The following is a 17,577-nucleotide window of genomic DNA, read 5'->3' as shown; positions in this document are numbered from 1 at the left end:
CGCTTATCTTTTCTGGGGATGATTAAAAAAACTTGAAGATTGAAGGGGTTAATTATAGTTAATTATTCATAAGTCTTCATCTGTTCAATGCTTAATTAAAACATGCAATGTGAGCTAATGACACGTGTTGAAAATCTGAGCTTTATTCACTACATAAAAGTTAAACCAGGGAATTGAACCTACGACAGGATAAACTCCTAACCTCTTCACCACAGCTGCACATGTAGAGTTTTCCAAAAAAGTACTGGTAAAAAAAAAATACTTTATAATCCCAGAGGGAAATGAAATGTTGTAACTCATTCTTCAAATCAATAACAGTGATCCCGTATTAGTTCATGATCTTCCCACACTGTGCCACAAAGCGCTCCACCAGCTCTCTGTTCTCAGCTTCTTGACCTTCTTTGACTCACCTGATGGAAACAAACATGAAAAGATTTATAATGATGGGTAAGTTAGGATATAGAATAAAAAAGCCAAACGAGCACTAAAACAAAATAGAGCTAATTAAACCAATCTTAGGGAAAACTTCTAGAGGCTTGTCGGGCAAATGTTTCATGCCTGAAAGACTCAGGTGTTCACTCTGTTACAGGACCTGATCAAAGACAGAGACAGCTCAGTTTTATTTCTTTCCTTAAAGGGGCATTATGGAAGTTTGACAGCCAAAACATGTATAGAAATAATAAATTTCTTCTTCATACATTCTCCTGCAATGCCCTGGTCCTGTAGAATGAGCCCTGGCATTTTTACTGTGATTGCCTATTTTTCTGTAAAATCACAGAAAAAGAGAGATGCTCGGGTCGAGTAGGCTGCTTCATGCGCCTTCACGCTCAGGCATCGCCCGTAGCATTTGCTATCCGTAGCTTTAGCAGCAGAGAGAGAGGCAGTGCCACTTTGTCGCTGTTCCTAACGCCTAGTGACAAACCTAGCTACATTTCTGAGGACCCTTAGCTACTTTCTTTAGAACTTTCTTCTAGATATTTCCTGCAAATTAGCAACAAAATAGCCATTTTCGCTCCGAACCGTTCTTTGGTTTGACGTTGTTTTAGCTGTCATCAAGGATGTAAAAGTTACAGATGCTGCAAATGTTATTAGTGTAGCTCACCTTGTAAGATGTCTGACTCCCATGCAGAAGACTTGGGTTCGATTCTGGGTGTGAACATATTTCATTTCACGGGACTGTCTCAGCTTTTATTTTCATTAAGGAGTGTGCACGTACAGCATGTGCGCCTCGTGCAAGAGCCTTCTATTGAAGCTGCCGTTACGCTTTTGGCCTGAGGGGGGCAATCGCGAGCATAAAAATTCAAAAGTCCGTAAAGCCCCTTTAAAAAACAGGCAGGATAGGCTTCATGTGGTTATGATGATGATAGAGAAGAAACTAAACCACATTTTTTATGCCAATCGAATGATTTGTCATACATTATGTAGCAGTCGCCTCCCTAGTCACTCCCTAACCAAACCTGTTCCACCTGAATGTTGTAACACAGGACTGAGAAGCACAGAGTGATCATCAGTCAAACACACACGGGCAAGACATTTTTCAAGGGTTTTAATACTCAAGTACAGAAGGATACCATGGAAACTGACACCACCTCGGAGGACATTGAGTCTCTCATCGAGGACATGGACTACATCCCCGGTCACTTCCACCTGGAGCTTAATCTCAACTGTGATCCAGTTGAGCCTGTGAAGCTGCGGCATCGGGACACTTATCTGAAGCAGGAGAGCCTTCAAGCGGAGCTGGAGGCTGAAGTAGGATATCTACAGTACGCTGTCCGCAATCTTCTGGGCCTGCTGGCATTCCATCTGGATCAGATGGACAAAGCTGAGGAAATATTCAGGTGATAATATGCTGAAAATCATCACAGCGTGTTTCAGTTTTTAAATTCTCATTGTACAGGCAATAACAGTTTTAAAGGTGTTCTAGAACAAAGTTTATTAACAACTGGAAACTGTGCTCTGAGCCTCTATGAATCTTTGTTGGGGTCACAACTGTCCCAGCAAGTTTGAGGAGAGGCTAAACTCAACATCATGAATTTGCCCTGGAGAGAAATGACCTGTTTACCTCGCCCACTTGGCCAGGACATGAACATGAAATGAGCTGCTTGCGTTTTGTATCACCCTGATAGATTCACAATGCTAATTAGAGCTATGAACCTTTGCTCTTCCTCCGTGTGTGTGTGTGTGTGTGTGTGTGTGTGTGTGTGTGTGTGTGTGTGTGTGCGTGTGTGGCAGGGTGTGGCGATGTGGGGGGATGTGGAGGAACTAAGTTAGTGTCTCAATTGGGATGCTGCTTAACAATGAATTTCGTTCTGCCAAAGTTAACAGTGACTCGCAGGAAAATGCTGCTGGACAAGGGTGTTATTGTCTGGCGAAAGGGCTGCATCACCAGCTGTGAAGTAAACCAGTGCACCATTTCCAGGAACTAGCAGTTAGCCACACCACAGCTGAGATTCAGACGGCAGGTTTTGGAGTCTTATTGCTGATATTTGACATCTCGCCTCACATTGGATAACGGCCACACGACTCGACCAATGACTTGTAACATGCATGTTTTATAACCACAAATAACACAAGCCTGGAGGAGCTTCTTCGGTGTGGTTAAGTTGCAAACGCTAATGGTTAGCTTCTGCTAGTCGAGACATTGTCTGCTGTTTGCTGGACATTAATGTTTATGTTTATGTATTTAGCAGATGCTTTTGTCCAAAGCGACATACAAGTGATAATCGGCATGTTGCCCTTGAGGCTAACAACAACAATAACAACAACAACTTGACATCAATCAAGGAGAGGAGGGAACAAGGAGTGGACAGTAGAGAGGGGGACAGGTGCAGAGGGTGCTAGTTTAGAAGATGCTCTCTGAAGAGCAGGGTCTTCAGGAGTTTCTTGAAAATTGAAAAGGAAGCCCCTGTTCTGGTAGTGCTTGGAAGGTCATTCCACATTTGTGGAATGATGCATGAGGAGTCTGGATTGTTCTGAGCGTGGCGTAGGCACTGCTAGCCGACGATCCTGTGATGAGCGGAGCGGCCCGGCCGAGATGTAAGCCGTTGCAAAAAGAGAGCTGTACCATCTCGGACTTTGTATGCTAGTGTTAGCTATTTGAATTTGATGCGTGCTGCTACTGGTAGCCAGTGGAGCTCAATGAACAGAGGGGCGACGTGTGCTCTTTTTGGCTGATTGAAGACCAGACACGCCGCTGCGTTCTGGACCATTTGAAGAGGTCTCATAGTACAGGCTGGAAGACCAGTTAGAAGGGCATTGCAGTAATCGAGGCGGGAGATGACAGTAGAATGCACCAGGAGCTGGGTGGCACGTTGTGTTAGGTATGGTCTGATCTTTTGTATGTTGTACAGCGCAAAGTGGCATGAACGAGCAACATAGGCAACATGATCTTTAAAGGTCAGGAGTTCGTCAATCACAACACCCAGAGTTCGAACTGCCTTTGAAGGAGCCAGAGATAAGAAGTCATTTCGGATTGAGATATTGTGCTGCATGGATGGTTTTGCTGGGACGACAAGTAGTTAAGTTTTAGAGAGGTTGAGTTGGAGATGGTGGGATTTCATCCATTTTGATATGTCAGAGAGACAGTTTGATATTCGTGATGAGACAGTGTGATCGTCTGGTGGAAATGACAGATAGAGCTGGGTGTCGTCTGCATAGCAGTGGTAGGAGAAGCCATGTGATCGAATGATCTCACCCAGTGAGGTTGTGTAGTCAAAGAGAAGAGGTCCTAGTACAGAGCCCTGGGGGACTCCTGTGGCAAGATGGTGCACGGTAGAGGATTGTTCAAGCCAAGATACACCGAATGATCGTCCTGTGAGTTACGATTCAAACCAGGCGTGTGCTTTCTCTGTGATGCCCATGCTAGTAGAGAGTGTGGACAAAAGGAAGCCATAGATGACAGTGTCAAATGCAGCTGATAAGTTGAGCAGGATAAGCACTGAGGATTTGGCAGTCACTGTAGCTTCTTTTAAGGATTGTGGAGTGGCCCTTTTTGAACCCAGACTGGTAAGGGTCAAGCAGACAGTTTTGTGAGAGGTATTCTGTGATCTGCTTGAATGCCACCCTTTCAATGATTTTGGAAAGAAAAGCGAGGAGAGAGATAGGTCGGTAGTTCTCCACATGATTTGGAGGAAGAGATGGGTTTTTTTTTTAGCAGCGGTTTAACCTGAGCATGCTTGAGAGAGGTGGGAAATGTACCGGATGTCAGTGATGCGTTGATCACATGTGTGACTGCTGCGGCTACTGTAGGAGCAATAGCTTGGAGCAGCTTAGTCGGAATGGGGTCAAGTGGGCATGTAGTAGGGCGGCTGCACGTGAGAAGCTTGGACACACAGTTCTCATTGAGAGGGGAAAAAGAGGAAAATGAAGCAGTAGGGCTTGAGATGGTTGGGCTAGAAGGAGTTTGTGGTGGCAAATGTTCAGGAGTGGCCAGTTGAGTAAACTGTTTGCTTATAGCTGCCACTTTGTCAGTGAAGAATGAGGCAAAGGTGTCAGCTGATAGATTGTTGGTAGGAGGTGGAGACGGAGGGTTGAGCAGAGTTTTGAATGTCGAAAATAGTTTCTGAGAGTCAGCAGAGCTGAGAATTTTGTCACTGTAGAAAGCTTTCTTTGCATCAGTGATGCTGGCAGAGAATGAGGACAGTAATTCCTGAAATTTTAATTGATCACCAGGATCTTTTGTTTTGCACCATTTCCGTTCCGCAGCGGAACAACAACAGCCTTCCCCGTCGCGAGTCAAGATGGGTGAGTCCATGAGTGTTAAGTGATTTGTCAGGCTTTTCTAATCCTTGAGTTTCACTCTCTATTTTCTATCAGAAGCTAATATAGGAGATGGGTGTAGGAGACTATTTTTACATTACTATGTAACATAACATGTACTATGTTCAGCCTGCATGAAAAACTCTAAAGTGACCCATTAGAATCAGAAATAATCATTAAACATGTTTTTTCAGTGTTCCACACCTTTTAAAGCTATGCACCTAACGATCCAAACAATGCAAACACTGATGCACACAATACATCCACTGATAAGATTAAAAATGTTCAGCTTTTAACAAAAGGGACACGTGCAGCTGAAGATTCCAGTGTTATTTTATCTAACATTAGCATCTCGCTTTGTGCGTCATCTTAGATGCAGGATAACTGGCTGGTGGTTTGTCAGGCATCTTGGTTGTTAAAATTATATTTTTGTTATTTCAAGTGCTGTTCTATAATTTATTTATCCACAGCAAGGACACCTAACAGCAGGGGACTTCTGTCATCTCGCCAATTTGGTCACAAATCAATAGCTAAAAAAGTCAATGGCTAATTTCCAATTAAAAACAACTGCTGCTGCAGCAGCTGTACACCTATTTCTTTATCGGATGCCACAACTTTCTAGTTATCAGGTTCTTCACTCATGCAGAGTGTTGCAGCAGCAGTGGCACACATTCATTAGCATACTATTTCAACCCTTGTCCAGTTTCACACAACAGCAGTATCATGTAAAATAACTGGTCACCAATCCAGCTGGTCATGAGTAATGCCCCACTCAGAGGACTTCTTTCTGTCACGGCACCTCACGTCGGGTCCACAACCACTCCACACTGGCCAAGCAGCAAAAAACACGAGCACTGATTACAAGGTTGTTCCTGGCATGCTCGGCTCGCACAACTAAGAAATCATGCCCACCATGAAAGCTCAAACATTGTTTACATTTCCGACGTAGTTCCATACTAACACCTGGTCCTCACTTCAGTAACTCAGTTGTAAAAGTTTGATGTATTCCTGATAAAAAGTTAATGTTTTTACACACACTCGTGTTTTCAGATCTATAATTCTGCATTCAAACATGCATACATCTTTCTGCAAACATATGCAAACATTTTTCTAATATGCAATTGTCTTTAGAAATGAACATATAGTTCATTTTAGTAGCTGCTCTCCTGAAGAACTTGAGAATTACAAATAAAAAACTGCGAGTTATTTTGGTTAGTTGATGTCACATCAGAGGAACTCTGCCTGGAGTCAGAATGTCTGCAGATGTCAAGAAAACCTGCTTGTTTGTGGCGATAATGTTTTTTAACTAGATCAGGTTACAGATTACATACAAGCACAGAAATATTGTCACAAAACACACCCCCAGCAGAAAGAGCTAAATATTCATATTCACACATAAAATATTTAAAAAAAATTAAAATGTCTTAAATATGCACTGTTAAAAAATGTATTTATCTACTTATTGAATTACTGTGTATGACTCATTTTCATTTATTTAGAATCTAGTGAGAAAGTCACTTGTGAGATTAGAAAATGAGCTGCAGTACACACATTTGACCACAGGATGTCATTCTTACATAATGCTCCTTTAAATGAAATTAGCACCCACACACAGAATGGAATATTCTGTCTGTTACACTAGCTCTGGCTTCCCTTCCTGTTCAGCTGTTCCAAGCCAAGAGTGAGCTGCATAAAGAGGGGTGTGTGGAGAAGGGGGAGGGATGGGTCATTAAGAACAGGATGCTCAGATTATCTGGATGAGATTTTTCTATGATTTCAGAAGCAATTAAAATTCTTCCTTTTTTTTAAACAAAACATTTTCTTTACAAACAAAACATTTCACCTTTAATAAACATTGTCTTTTAACCCTTTAATGGCTGTTTTGTTTTGTCCTTTAGGAGCATTTGTAAAGAAGACCCAGGAAACCTCAACGCCTGGGCCAACCTGGGTTATGTGTATGACAAAATGGGGATGGAGCTGGATGCAGGAGAGTGCGTGGACAAAGTCTCTTATCTCATGGGCATTGATGCTGGAGAAGCATCCCAGGAGGAGGCCAAGATCCTGGCTGCACGTTGCCTGGCTGAGCAGGCTTACGTTTATCCGTATGACGTGGAGCTTGACAATGACAACGACTTGAGGGAGAGGCTGACGTCAGCACTAACGTTCTACAACCGGGCGCTCCATTACGGAGAAAATCTGGTGAGAATAAAAAAGAAAAAGTGTACCAATGCAGAGTACAATAAAACACGTACTTACAGATGTTGAACAACATTCCCTAACAGCTCATTTGCCTTTTTAACGACTAAACCAAACAGTCATGATTACATATCTGCTCTGTCATGACTCATTTCACCAACAGTCTCTTACTGACATTAGGACTTGACAAACTTAAAGTGACAATGTGTAGTTTTTACCATTAATCTCTGGAAATATCAATTGAAATTTTTTTGAAAATGTATTAAAAATGCCCAGTTGTTAAAAAATATTGGTGATTTAATAACATATAACCATAAAAATTGGGTTTAAAATACATGGGAGTGGGTCTAAGGGTGTTTCTCAATGTCAAGGCACCTGGCCTTGCAAGGAGATATCTTGCGAGGCCAGGCGCCCTGCTTACGAGGACACTGTCCTTCCTTGGTCAAAGAAAATGGTTAAATGGAACAGACTTGCATCATGTGACCACGGCTTCCACGGCTGTCAAGTAACGTCACGTGACACGGGAGATAACATTATATTTTATACGTTAGTTTCAATAAAAATATATAACAAGCCTTTTAATTTTTTAATTGTGTAGATGTTTATTAAATAAAAAATATAAGAGAGTTACTACCCGCTAGCCACCAAAGCTGCAACTGCTAAGCAACGAACCAACCATAGAAAACTTCTTTGGATCTAAAAAAACATTTTTCATTAGTTGACTTACTTTTAAACTTGAAAATTGTCCCCGAAGTAGCTGCCAGCTTCTGATCCGCCATCCTTTTGAAAATACCGCGGTGTATTCTGGGTAATTTTTGACCAAGGCAAGGCTATAAGACACCTCCCGTGTATCCTTGCTCAACTAGCTAAACAGCTAACAAACAGAGAACACACACCTCGGTAGAACATGAACATTGGAACATGTCTTGGCGTCTCCCGATTACGTATCTCCTAGGCAACCGGGGCGGGGCCAAGACATCAAGGCAAGGTTCCTTGGCATTGACAAACACCATAAGTCTTTGAGCAACGCCATATTGGATGCCATGTTTCCTTCTACCGAAGCCCGTAGGACAGAATGCATTTACTGATCTGTAACAAATGGTTACAAAACTTTCACCATTAATAAACATTGTTCTTTTACACATTTACCTCTTCACTCATTGCCAGTGAAGAAAGAGAATCTGATGTTTTTGTTGCACTCCCAGGGATTTTTGACCCTAATGGCCATCTGTTAGTAAGGTCTTACTTGAACACAAAAATACTGCTTGCTTGCAGTGATTTAGGTATCTGCTGCCCCCTATAACCAGTGAAACTACACACTGCCACTTTAACTTTGTGTAATAAAAAGAAATAAATCCAATATCCTTTTAATAAATTCACAAAGTTGGCACAGTAGAAAAATCAAAGTATGATGTTTCTATTTCCCAGATTTCAACAGAGGAAAAGAGAAGCTGGTATTTTAAAATGGCGACCATTTATGTAAGGTAAAGTATTCAATTCAATTCAATTCAATTTTATTTATATAGCGCCAAATCACGACAAGAGTTGTCTCAAGGCACTTCACATAATAAGCATTCCAATTCAGGTCAGTTCATTAAGCCAATCAGAAATAATGTTTCCTATATAAGGAACCCAGCAAATTGCATCAAGTCACTGACTAGTGTCAGTGACTTTACAGCAATCCTCATACTAAGCAAGCATAAAGCGACAGTGGAGAGGAAAACTCCCTTTTAACAGGAAGAAACCTCCAAAGAATCCTGGCTCAGTATAAGCAGCCATCCTCCACGACTCACTGGGGATGGAGAAGACAGAGTAGGCACACACACACACACAAACACACAAACACACACACACACACACACACACACATGCGCACACACACACACACACACACACACACACACACACACGCACGCACACACGCACACACACACAAACACACACACACAGACAAAGACAAAGTAATGTGTCTATAGTTATATTGTGATTTCTTAGTAAATATTCTATTTGGTGAGAGATAAACTTTATTGTATTTATCCTAGTGGATCTATAATTAAACAGATAAACTAGTAGTAGCACATCCAACGTCAAGGAAAGCAAAAAGTTATTATCAGGAGAGGGAGAATGTTTAAGTGGTTAGCAGCAGTGTGCTAGACGATGGCCCCCTCCATGAGGCCACCACAGCTCAGCAGAACATAATTATAGCTTCTTCTGGGGAGAAAAACACTTAAGAGAGAAAATAAAGTTAACAGCTGAAATAGCAGAAAATAATACAGTTAAAGAGCAGATTGTAGAAGAAAGTAGTAGAGTGTGAAAAGTGGTCAGTGTATCCTCCAGCAGTCTAAGCCTATAGCAGCATAACTACAGAGATAACTCTGGATAATCTATCCTATTTAGATGGAGGCATGTTGGAGGCAGGGCAAGGGAGAGCCGTATTTACCGACTGTACGCTCCACCTCCCTCTACTCCCCCCTTGTCCAGATCTAGGCTAACATCAGATTTTAACCATAGGCCCTTTCAAATAAAAATGTTTTAAGCCTAGTCTTAAAAGTAGACAAGGTGTCTGCCTCACGGACTAAAGCTGGGAGCTGGTTCCACAGGAGAGGAGCCTGATAACTAAAAGATCTGCCTCCCATCCTAATTTTAGATATTCTGGGAACAACCAGTAAACCTGCAGTCTGAGAGCGAAGTGCTCGGTTAGGAACGTATGGAACAATCAGATCACTGATGTATGATGGAGCTTGATTATTAAGAGCTTTATATGTGAGAAGAAGGATCTTAAAATCTTTTCTGAATTTAACAGGTAGTCAATGTAGGGAAGCTAAGACAGGAGAGATATGATCTCTCTTTTTAATTCTCATCAGAACTCTAGCTGCAGCATTTTGGACAAGCTGAAGACTTTTAACTACAATCTGTGGACTTCCTGAGAGTAATGAATTACAGTAATCCAGTCTTGATGTAATAAATGCATGAACTAGTTTTTCAGCATCACTCCTGGAAAGGATGCTTCTAATCTTAGCAATATTCCGAAGGTGGAAAAAGGAAATCCTGCAAACCTGTTTAACCTGGGATTTGAATGACATGCCCTGGTCAAAGATAACACCAAGGTTCCTTACTTTGTTCTCGGAGATTAATGTAATGCCATTCAGGTCAGGTGACTGACTAAGCAATTTCCTTTTCTGGATTTCTGGTCCAAAGATGAGAACTTCCGTCTTGTCTTGATTTAAAAGCAAAAAGTTTAGAGTCATCCAATTTTTTATGTCCTCAAGACAAGCCTGTAATCTACCCAACTGATTAGGTTCATCAGGGTTAATGGATAAATATAACTGAGTATCGTCAGCATAACAGTGGAAGTTTATCCCATGCTGTCTAATGAATTTACCAATTGGGAGCATATATATATATAGTAAAAAGAATTGGTCCAAGCACTGAACCCTGTGGTACTCCACAAGTAACCCTGGAGTATGAAGACGATTTGTCATGTACATTTACAAAATGAAATCTGTCAGACAGGTAGGATTTAAACCAGCCTAGCGCTGTTCCTTAGATCCCTACAACATGTTATTTCTAAAGCCTGATTTATGCTTCTCCGTCTGCGTCAGTGCAGAGACACGCAACGCCATTATCCGTCCTTGCGTAGGGCTCCGGCAGGCACGCAAGTACGTACGGAGTCGAGCCCACTTTTTTAAACATCCGTCGAACGAGACGGATTACGTAAGCTTGTGATTGGTCAGGACGCCGCTGTTGTTTACAGCGCCACCATTGCAAAGAGAGCCGAAGATAACTAGCGGCAGACATGGAGAAGCTTGAAGAATACCTTGCGAAAAAACTAAAAATATGAACGTTTAATTCTCCCGTGACTGTAGGAGTGAAAAGATGCGCAGCAAGCATTTTATTTGTGGACAGTAATGACAGGAAACGTGGGTTTAGAGGTGGGGAGCGCATGAAAGGGTGGGAGAATGAGAGACAAATATGTCCATGTTAAAAGTCTCTTATATACACAAAAAACACAATATAAATACACGATCTTGGACCGAAACATGACAGGATACCACAGAACAGCGCTACGCCCTCTGTTGTCCTGCCGGGCAATTGCTTTGCAACGCTCTCCAGGAGACGGAGAAGTAAAAGAGCAAAACGCTTCCGTCAATCCGTGCGTGTCTGTCCCTTGCGGAGCTGATGGAGAAGCATAAACCAGGCTTTAAAGAACATTGTGATCAACTGTCAAAGGCAGCACTGAGATCTAACAAGACTAGAACAGACACAAGATTCTTATCTGAGGCCATGAGAATATCATTTGTAACTCTCACTAATGCAGTTTCAGTGCTGTGATACTCTAAAACCAGACTGAAATTCCTCAAACAGATCATTAGTGTTTAAATGCTCACATACTTGGATGACCACTATTTTCTCCAGGACTTTGGATAAAAATGGAAGGTTAGATATTGGTCTATAATTCATTGGGTCATCTGGATCCAGAGAAGGCTTCTTAAGTGAAGGTTTGATTACAGCAACCTTAAAATCCTTTGGTACATATCCATTTACCAAGGATAGATTGATTATATCTAGAATGGGGGCAGTAACCAAAGGAAATGCTTCTTTAAATAATTTGGTTGAGATTGGATCCAAAATGCAAGTTGAAGGTTTAGATGAAGCTAATATTTTTGATAACTCTGAAAGCTCAACTGGATCAAAACGGTTCAAGCACAGATGAGGTTCTACAGTCACCTCTGATGCTGCCTCACTTACTGAGGAAGAAGAAATCGCATTAGGGAGGATGCTAAAGATTGTGTTTCTAATAGAATTAATTTTACTTGTAAAAAATCCCATGAAGTCATTGCTGCTGAGGGCTAAGGGAATAGATGGCTCAGAGCTATGATTCTGTGTAAGTTTACCAACTGTACTGAAAAGAAATTTAGGATTATGCGTATTCTCATCAATTAATGCTGAGAAATAAGCAGTTCTAGTTTGTCGAAGCTTATTTTTATAAAGCACAATACTATTTTCCAGGATAGGTAGGCCTCCTCATGGCGTACCGTCACCCAGCCGGCCTGAGGTCCCGGCTGCTCGGGTTCTGCTGGAGGATCGTTACGGGGTTGTTCTGAGCTAGTTAGCCCCGCGCTAGCTAAGTAGCTACGGCTGTTTACGGGTTTTTCAACATCACGGAGCCGGGACTCCAATTCTGACACCCTCGCCTCCAAAGCTACAAAAATGCTACATTTATTACACGTACCGTTATCGCTAAAGGAGGCAGAGGAGTAACTAAACATCTGACACAGAGAGCAAGAGATAGAAGACGGAGAAGCAGAGACAGAAGTAGCCATAGCCATGCTGAGGCTAAGCTAACTGGACGAGCAAACTGTTCAACACCAAATAAACTGCGTGCGAACTCAAATGGTTCCCTAAGAGCTAGGTGCAGCAACAGAAAATGTGTGTTTTAGCGTGCTTATGTGCTACAATAACTCAGAGATATCCTAGTACAGAGAAATTAAATCAGTTTTAGCGAGCCCCAAACACCAAACAGCTACACGAAGTGCAACACTGAAAACAGGAAACAGGAAACGCCTTACCGCCAGTTACTAAGTAACAGCTCTTCGATAGTTTTAGGGTTAGGGTTTCATAGTAAAATATAACAAAGTAATTTCTCCCTACAGACTGGACAACATCATAAAGACAAAAGAGGACTCTGAATACTCCAGACTGTTTCATTATAATAAGGGTATGAAGCTCCTGAAGGGTACTCTGGAATCTGAGACTAAACAACACAACGGTGAGAAAGTTCAACATGTGCAGTTTTACACAACGAGGCAAAAAAAATGAGGATCAACTATGTTCATGTTCTATAAAATGTTCTGTATTGCAAGAAAAATATATATAAATTATTTATTTTTTCTTTTATTTTGCTCATGTGTGTTTTTTTCTGCTTAGTTTAAAACAGGTTCAGATAAATTTGTGAGCATGATTTGGTAACAAAGTTTTTCATGAGAATCAGCTCCTCTAAATCTGAGACTACGGTCTTGAGTCGGAAAAGGGTAGAACGCCTTCTCCAGATCAGGGATGAGGTCTTGCCCTCCTAAGTGGAGGAGTTTAAGTATCTCAGGGTCTTGTTCACGTGTGAGGGAAAGATGGAGCGTGAGATCGATAGGCGGACTGGTGCTGTATCTGCAGTGATGCGGGTGTTGTACCGATCTGTCATGGTGAAGAGAGAGCTGAGTCAGATGGTGAAGCTCTAGATTTAGCGGTTGATTCCCACCCTTACCTGTGGTCACGAGCTTTGTGACCGAACGAACAAGATTGCGGATATAAGCAGCTGAAATGACGTTTCTCCGCAGGGTGTCTGGGCTCTCCCATATAGGATGAGAAGCTCTGTCATCCGGGAGGGGCTCAGAGTAGATCCGCTGCTCTTCCACATTGAGAGGTGGCTTGGGCAGTTAGCATGCCTCCTGGACGCCTCCTGGTAAGGTTTTCCGGGCACGTCCAACCAGGAGGAGACCTAAAGGAAGGTCCAGGACACGCTGGAGGGACATCTGGCCAGGGAACGCCTTAGGATTCCCCTGGAAGAGCTGGCCCAAGTTGCTGAGAAAAGAGGGAAGTCTGCCCCTGCGGCCCGACCCCGGATAAGCGGAAGAGAATAAATAGATGAATGTAAAATTTTCACGCAAAGATTTGAATTACTGACAAATCAATTAATGTAATTGTCGGTTGGACTAGAGTTCCTTTTCACTTTTCAGTGAACTTTAAGGTTGTATGGTGATGTGTTTGGTACACTGTTGCCTTGCAGCCAGAAGGAGCAAATCCTTCCAAAAACATTTGTGTTAGGCTAACTGGCAATTGCTCCTAGGTGTGTGTGTAGAGGTTTTGTTGTCCCTGTGATGGAATGGCGACTTGTCCAAACTGACCTCCACCTTTCACCTGAGCTGGAACCAGTTCCCTGCAACCCTACTGAGGAATAAGCAGTTTGAACAATGAATGAGTGGGAATTTGAGCAGATCGTAGGTAAATGATGACGAGCTCTGATGGTACAAAGTGAATCTGCAGAAACGTATGATGTTTCATCGTTCCAACATCTAAGTGTGTGAGGATGAAGAAGTTTAGATGAATAAAAGACGGATACTGAAATATGATGGCTTGAATTTAAAATGACTGGAAACACTTAAAAATGAATCCAACATGTAAATGTTTTCAGTGCAGATGGACACATGAATATATTCATCTACAATTAGAAAATAAGTCTCATATTGTGCTCTGCTGTCAGCTTTAGCCTGGTGTTATGTTGGCATCATGCTGGAAAGAAAGGACGAGTTTTCCTCCATACCCATGTCCATCCATGACTGCGGCTTCTCCGCCTCGGATCCTCTGTCCTGCTATGGAACCGTGAGTATCCTCGGTTTATTCTGCGCCAAACAGGGAAGATTTTATATGACATGTAAAGTATTTTGCTTCCTCTCTAAACTCAACAACGCTTTCCTGTTGAGGTTCCCTTTAGGTAAAGGGATCTGGAATGACGCAACAATTGAAGTGAATCAAATTAAAGACGAAAATGTTAAAACAACATTTACAGATCAAAATCTCCATAGCTTTAATGTGTTCTCACAATGAATTCACTTACAGAAACACACTCATTTGCTGTGGTAATCAGACAGGTGTGTGTTAAAACCGGGGTTACAGACGTAAAGTTAGAGGTCTAAAAGCCATGGTGGTATGATGGGAGGAATTGTTTATTTAAAGAGCAAGTCACCCCCAAATCAACTATTTTTTGCTGATAAACTATATAAACGAGTGTCTAATCGTGCTGTAGACACGTGTATTCAATAATTTGGCACTTCAGTGCATCCTAGTTAAAATTTAAATGTTCTGCCTAAAATTGTCAGTGTTGCGCCGTCGTCAGGGAAAAATTCTGCACTGTATTTGAATGTAAATCTGCCACCGCTATTGGCTAAGAGGTATGCTATGATGTTAGCTGGTACATTATGATGTCACAATGCCATTGTGAGTGAGTGAGTGAGTGTGTGTGTGTGTGTGTGTGTGTGTGTGTGTGTGTGTGTGTGTGTGTGTGTGTGTGTGTGTGTGTGTGTGTGTGTGTGTGTGTGTGTGTGTGTGTGTGCGTTTGTTAGCGGCTCCGTCCTCTCGGTCTGCCAGGCAACAGCATTTGTTGCATTTTTCAAACATGAAGTGGGAGTGAAGTAAATTTCTTGTAGGGGGTGACTTGCTTTTTTAAAATACTTTTTAAGAAATCCATCTTCGTTACCTTGGCAACACAGCTCAGATTATGCTCCTTTTCAATGGCTGTTACATACATTTATTCAGCGTACCACTAGAGGGAGCTCATGTATGACTATTGGCAGTTATTTACTACTGAGCGTATTAATATTTATTAAGTAATACATTTTCTTCTCTTTGTACTTTAACCCTTTAACTTCCACACCAAGAAAAAAAGCTAGGAAATTTGGTCATTTTTAAATATATATATTTTTAATAATTGTTGTTAAAGCTCCACTTTCTGCAACAGCTTTTAACTTTGTTCTGTTTTATTCTAATTTTATTTGCATATTTAAAAGTTGATTTTAAAATGTTTTGGTTTGTGCAACTGAAAAGAATAATAAACGTGCTATATAAATAAATCTGCCTTGCCTTTTTATTAGTAACAAGGGTTATGTCAAGTAAAAATATTTTAAAACAATTAAATTATTAATGTTATAAAATTGTATGTAGAAAAACTTACTTTTTAGTGAAAACAATGTCCAAATTAAAAAAAAATTATTGTTTGCTAGTTAATTTTGTGGAGACATCTGTTCGATAACGGAGGTGAGATATGCTCTACCGAGCGGTTAACCTGCTTTGGATTACACCTTTAATGTGCCAAATTTAACAGAGCCGTCTGTATCTGTAGGCTATAAACCTGGCCAGCGATGATGCCTTCGTCCTGAACCTTCTCGCTCAGCTCTTCTCTCTAACGGGCAAACACGAGATGGCCACAGGGATCTGCAACATGGCTCTTAGTGTTCTGCCAGATCCGGAGCTCAACTGGCAGGCTTACTGCACCCGTGCCAAGGTACAGCAGCTGAGTCACCAAAACTCAGCCATTTTAGGACACTACCCATTAAAAGTTCATGTTTTTTTATTTCACACCTTAGATTTTATAAATACAATTCAGCCATTTCTCTCCTGAATCTGTAGATTATTTTTACCATCCTTTTATTATAGTTTTTAATACTTATTCATGCTTATGGATATGTGTGTGTGTGTGTGTGTGCATGCGTGCGTGCGTGTGTGTGTGTGGGTATGTCTATATGTATATATGTGTGTGTGTAAATGAACATGTGTGTGGGTATACATGTTCTTATGTGGTTTTAGGTATTTTTATTCTCATTTATTGTGGTTGTTGTCTGTTTTAGAGAGCGAACATCTACCGAAGACAAATTCCTTGTAAATGTACTTTTACTTGGCCAATAAATCTGAAATCTGATAAGCAGGAACGTATGGAACCAGTTTAGTTCAATTTTTTTTTCCTTTTAGATCAATATGATGCTGTATGCTAAAGACCTTGACAAAGCAAAACGAGGAGAAGGTGGAATCCCAGATCGACAGAAGTTAACTGATGCGAGAAAAGACTTGGACAAGGTGCTAAGTGTGCGTCCATGTCTGAGGACTCATCTTGAGATGGCCCAGGTAAAAACTTTAAGATAATCAGTCATCTGCAGCAACAGCATCATACGTTATGCATCCTCCCTTTTAGGTTTACTACTACATGGGCGTAGATGCACTCCAGGAGAGCCTTTTGGTGGATGAGAGTTCAATCAACAGTGCTTTGGTGAGTTTGTCTCATGCTCTACAGTTTGAGCTGGGCGACAGCCTGCCAGACCTCCACGTGCTCAGAGGACGCTGCCTCCTTTTGAAAGGGGAGGAGCTAAACGCTGCAGACTGCTTCAAGCAGGCCGTGGAGCTAGAGAGACCGGGCAGCACGGACACCACAGCCCTGCGCTGCCTCCTACAGACCCTCTTGGTTCTTTTCATGCAGGGAGGAAGTGACCCCACTCTTGCCATCACCCAGCTGGAGCTGTGGGTGAGCAGGGCGGATCAGAGATTCCCTCAGGAAACGGTGAACTCTGTGCTTAAATGCTTATACAGAACGCACACAGAGGAGGTCACAGAGGTATCCAAGACTCTGATAAGAACAGGACGTCTGGTCCTGGTGAAGAGGCTGCTGGAAACGGTGGTGCCCAAACGACTCACTAGGAAAAAACCACTGGTGAAGTCTTACTCACTCATATGAGGCTAAGATTTTAACTAACAATAAAAACCCACCAAACAGAATGTGATTAAACATCTTTACGTCATTTTAGACTTCAGTGAAGTGCTTTCTGAGATGGAGATGTGATGCTTCTGTAAGTTACAGCTGGACACATTTCCTTTAGAAATATAGAAGTATGGTATTGTAATATTATTATGCTGCTTGTGAATGATGTAAATACATAAGAGAATGAATATTGAAGTCTAAGATGGGAGTACGTTGCCTGTTTGCCTGAAGACTGCTGGAGATGCTTTATACCTTTTCTAACCCCAAGATGGCGCCACAGTAGGATGCAGGTTACCTCGGCTCCCAGCTTGTTTTTCCTTTCTTGT

The 17,577-nt window shown here is 41.7% G+C and overlaps 1 protein-coding gene across 1 annotated transcript; it reads left to right on the top strand.

The window, feature by feature from the left end:
* The first annotated feature begins 1,572 nt into the window (after positions 1 to 1,572).
* Positions 1,573 to 17,227, top strand: ttc22 (tetratricopeptide repeat domain 22). The gene is made up of 8 exons (XM_015970980.3): positions 1,573 to 1,838; positions 6,657 to 6,957; positions 8,383 to 8,438; positions 12,609 to 12,724; positions 14,210 to 14,328; positions 15,845 to 16,006; positions 16,471 to 16,623; positions 16,691 to 17,227. The coding sequence occupies exons 1-8, from the start codon at positions 1,573 to 1,575 to the stop codon at positions 17,225 to 17,227; spliced, it is 1,710 nt and encodes a 569-aa protein (XP_015826466.3).
* The last annotated feature ends 350 nt before the right edge of the window (positions 17,228 to 17,577 follow it).

The sequence above is a fragment of the Nothobranchius furzeri genome, chromosome 8, assembly GCF_043380555.1.
Source record: "Nothobranchius furzeri strain GRZ-AD chromosome 8, NfurGRZ-RIMD1, whole genome shotgun sequence".
In the NCBI taxonomy this organism is placed as follows: domain Eukaryota; kingdom Metazoa; phylum Chordata; class Actinopteri; order Cyprinodontiformes; family Nothobranchiidae; genus Nothobranchius; species Nothobranchius furzeri.
The sequence above is the reverse complement of the archived record's forward strand: the minus strand, read 5'-3'. Positions and strand labels throughout refer to the sequence as shown.

Excerpts from the sequence above, each read along its gene's own strand:
- ttc22 (XM_015970980.3), top strand. The coding sequence starts at position 1,573 with ATGGAAACTGACACCACCTCGGAGGACATTGAGTCTCTCATCGAGGAC. Across the intron at positions 1,839-6,656 it reads AAAGCTGAGGAAATATTCAG|GAGCATTTGTAAAGAAGACC; the intron begins GTGATAATATGC and ends TTTGTCCTTTAG. Across the intron at positions 6,958-8,382 it reads TCCATTACGGAGAAAATCTG|ATTTCAACAGAGGAAAAGAG; the intron begins GTGAGAATAAAA and ends TCTATTTCCCAG.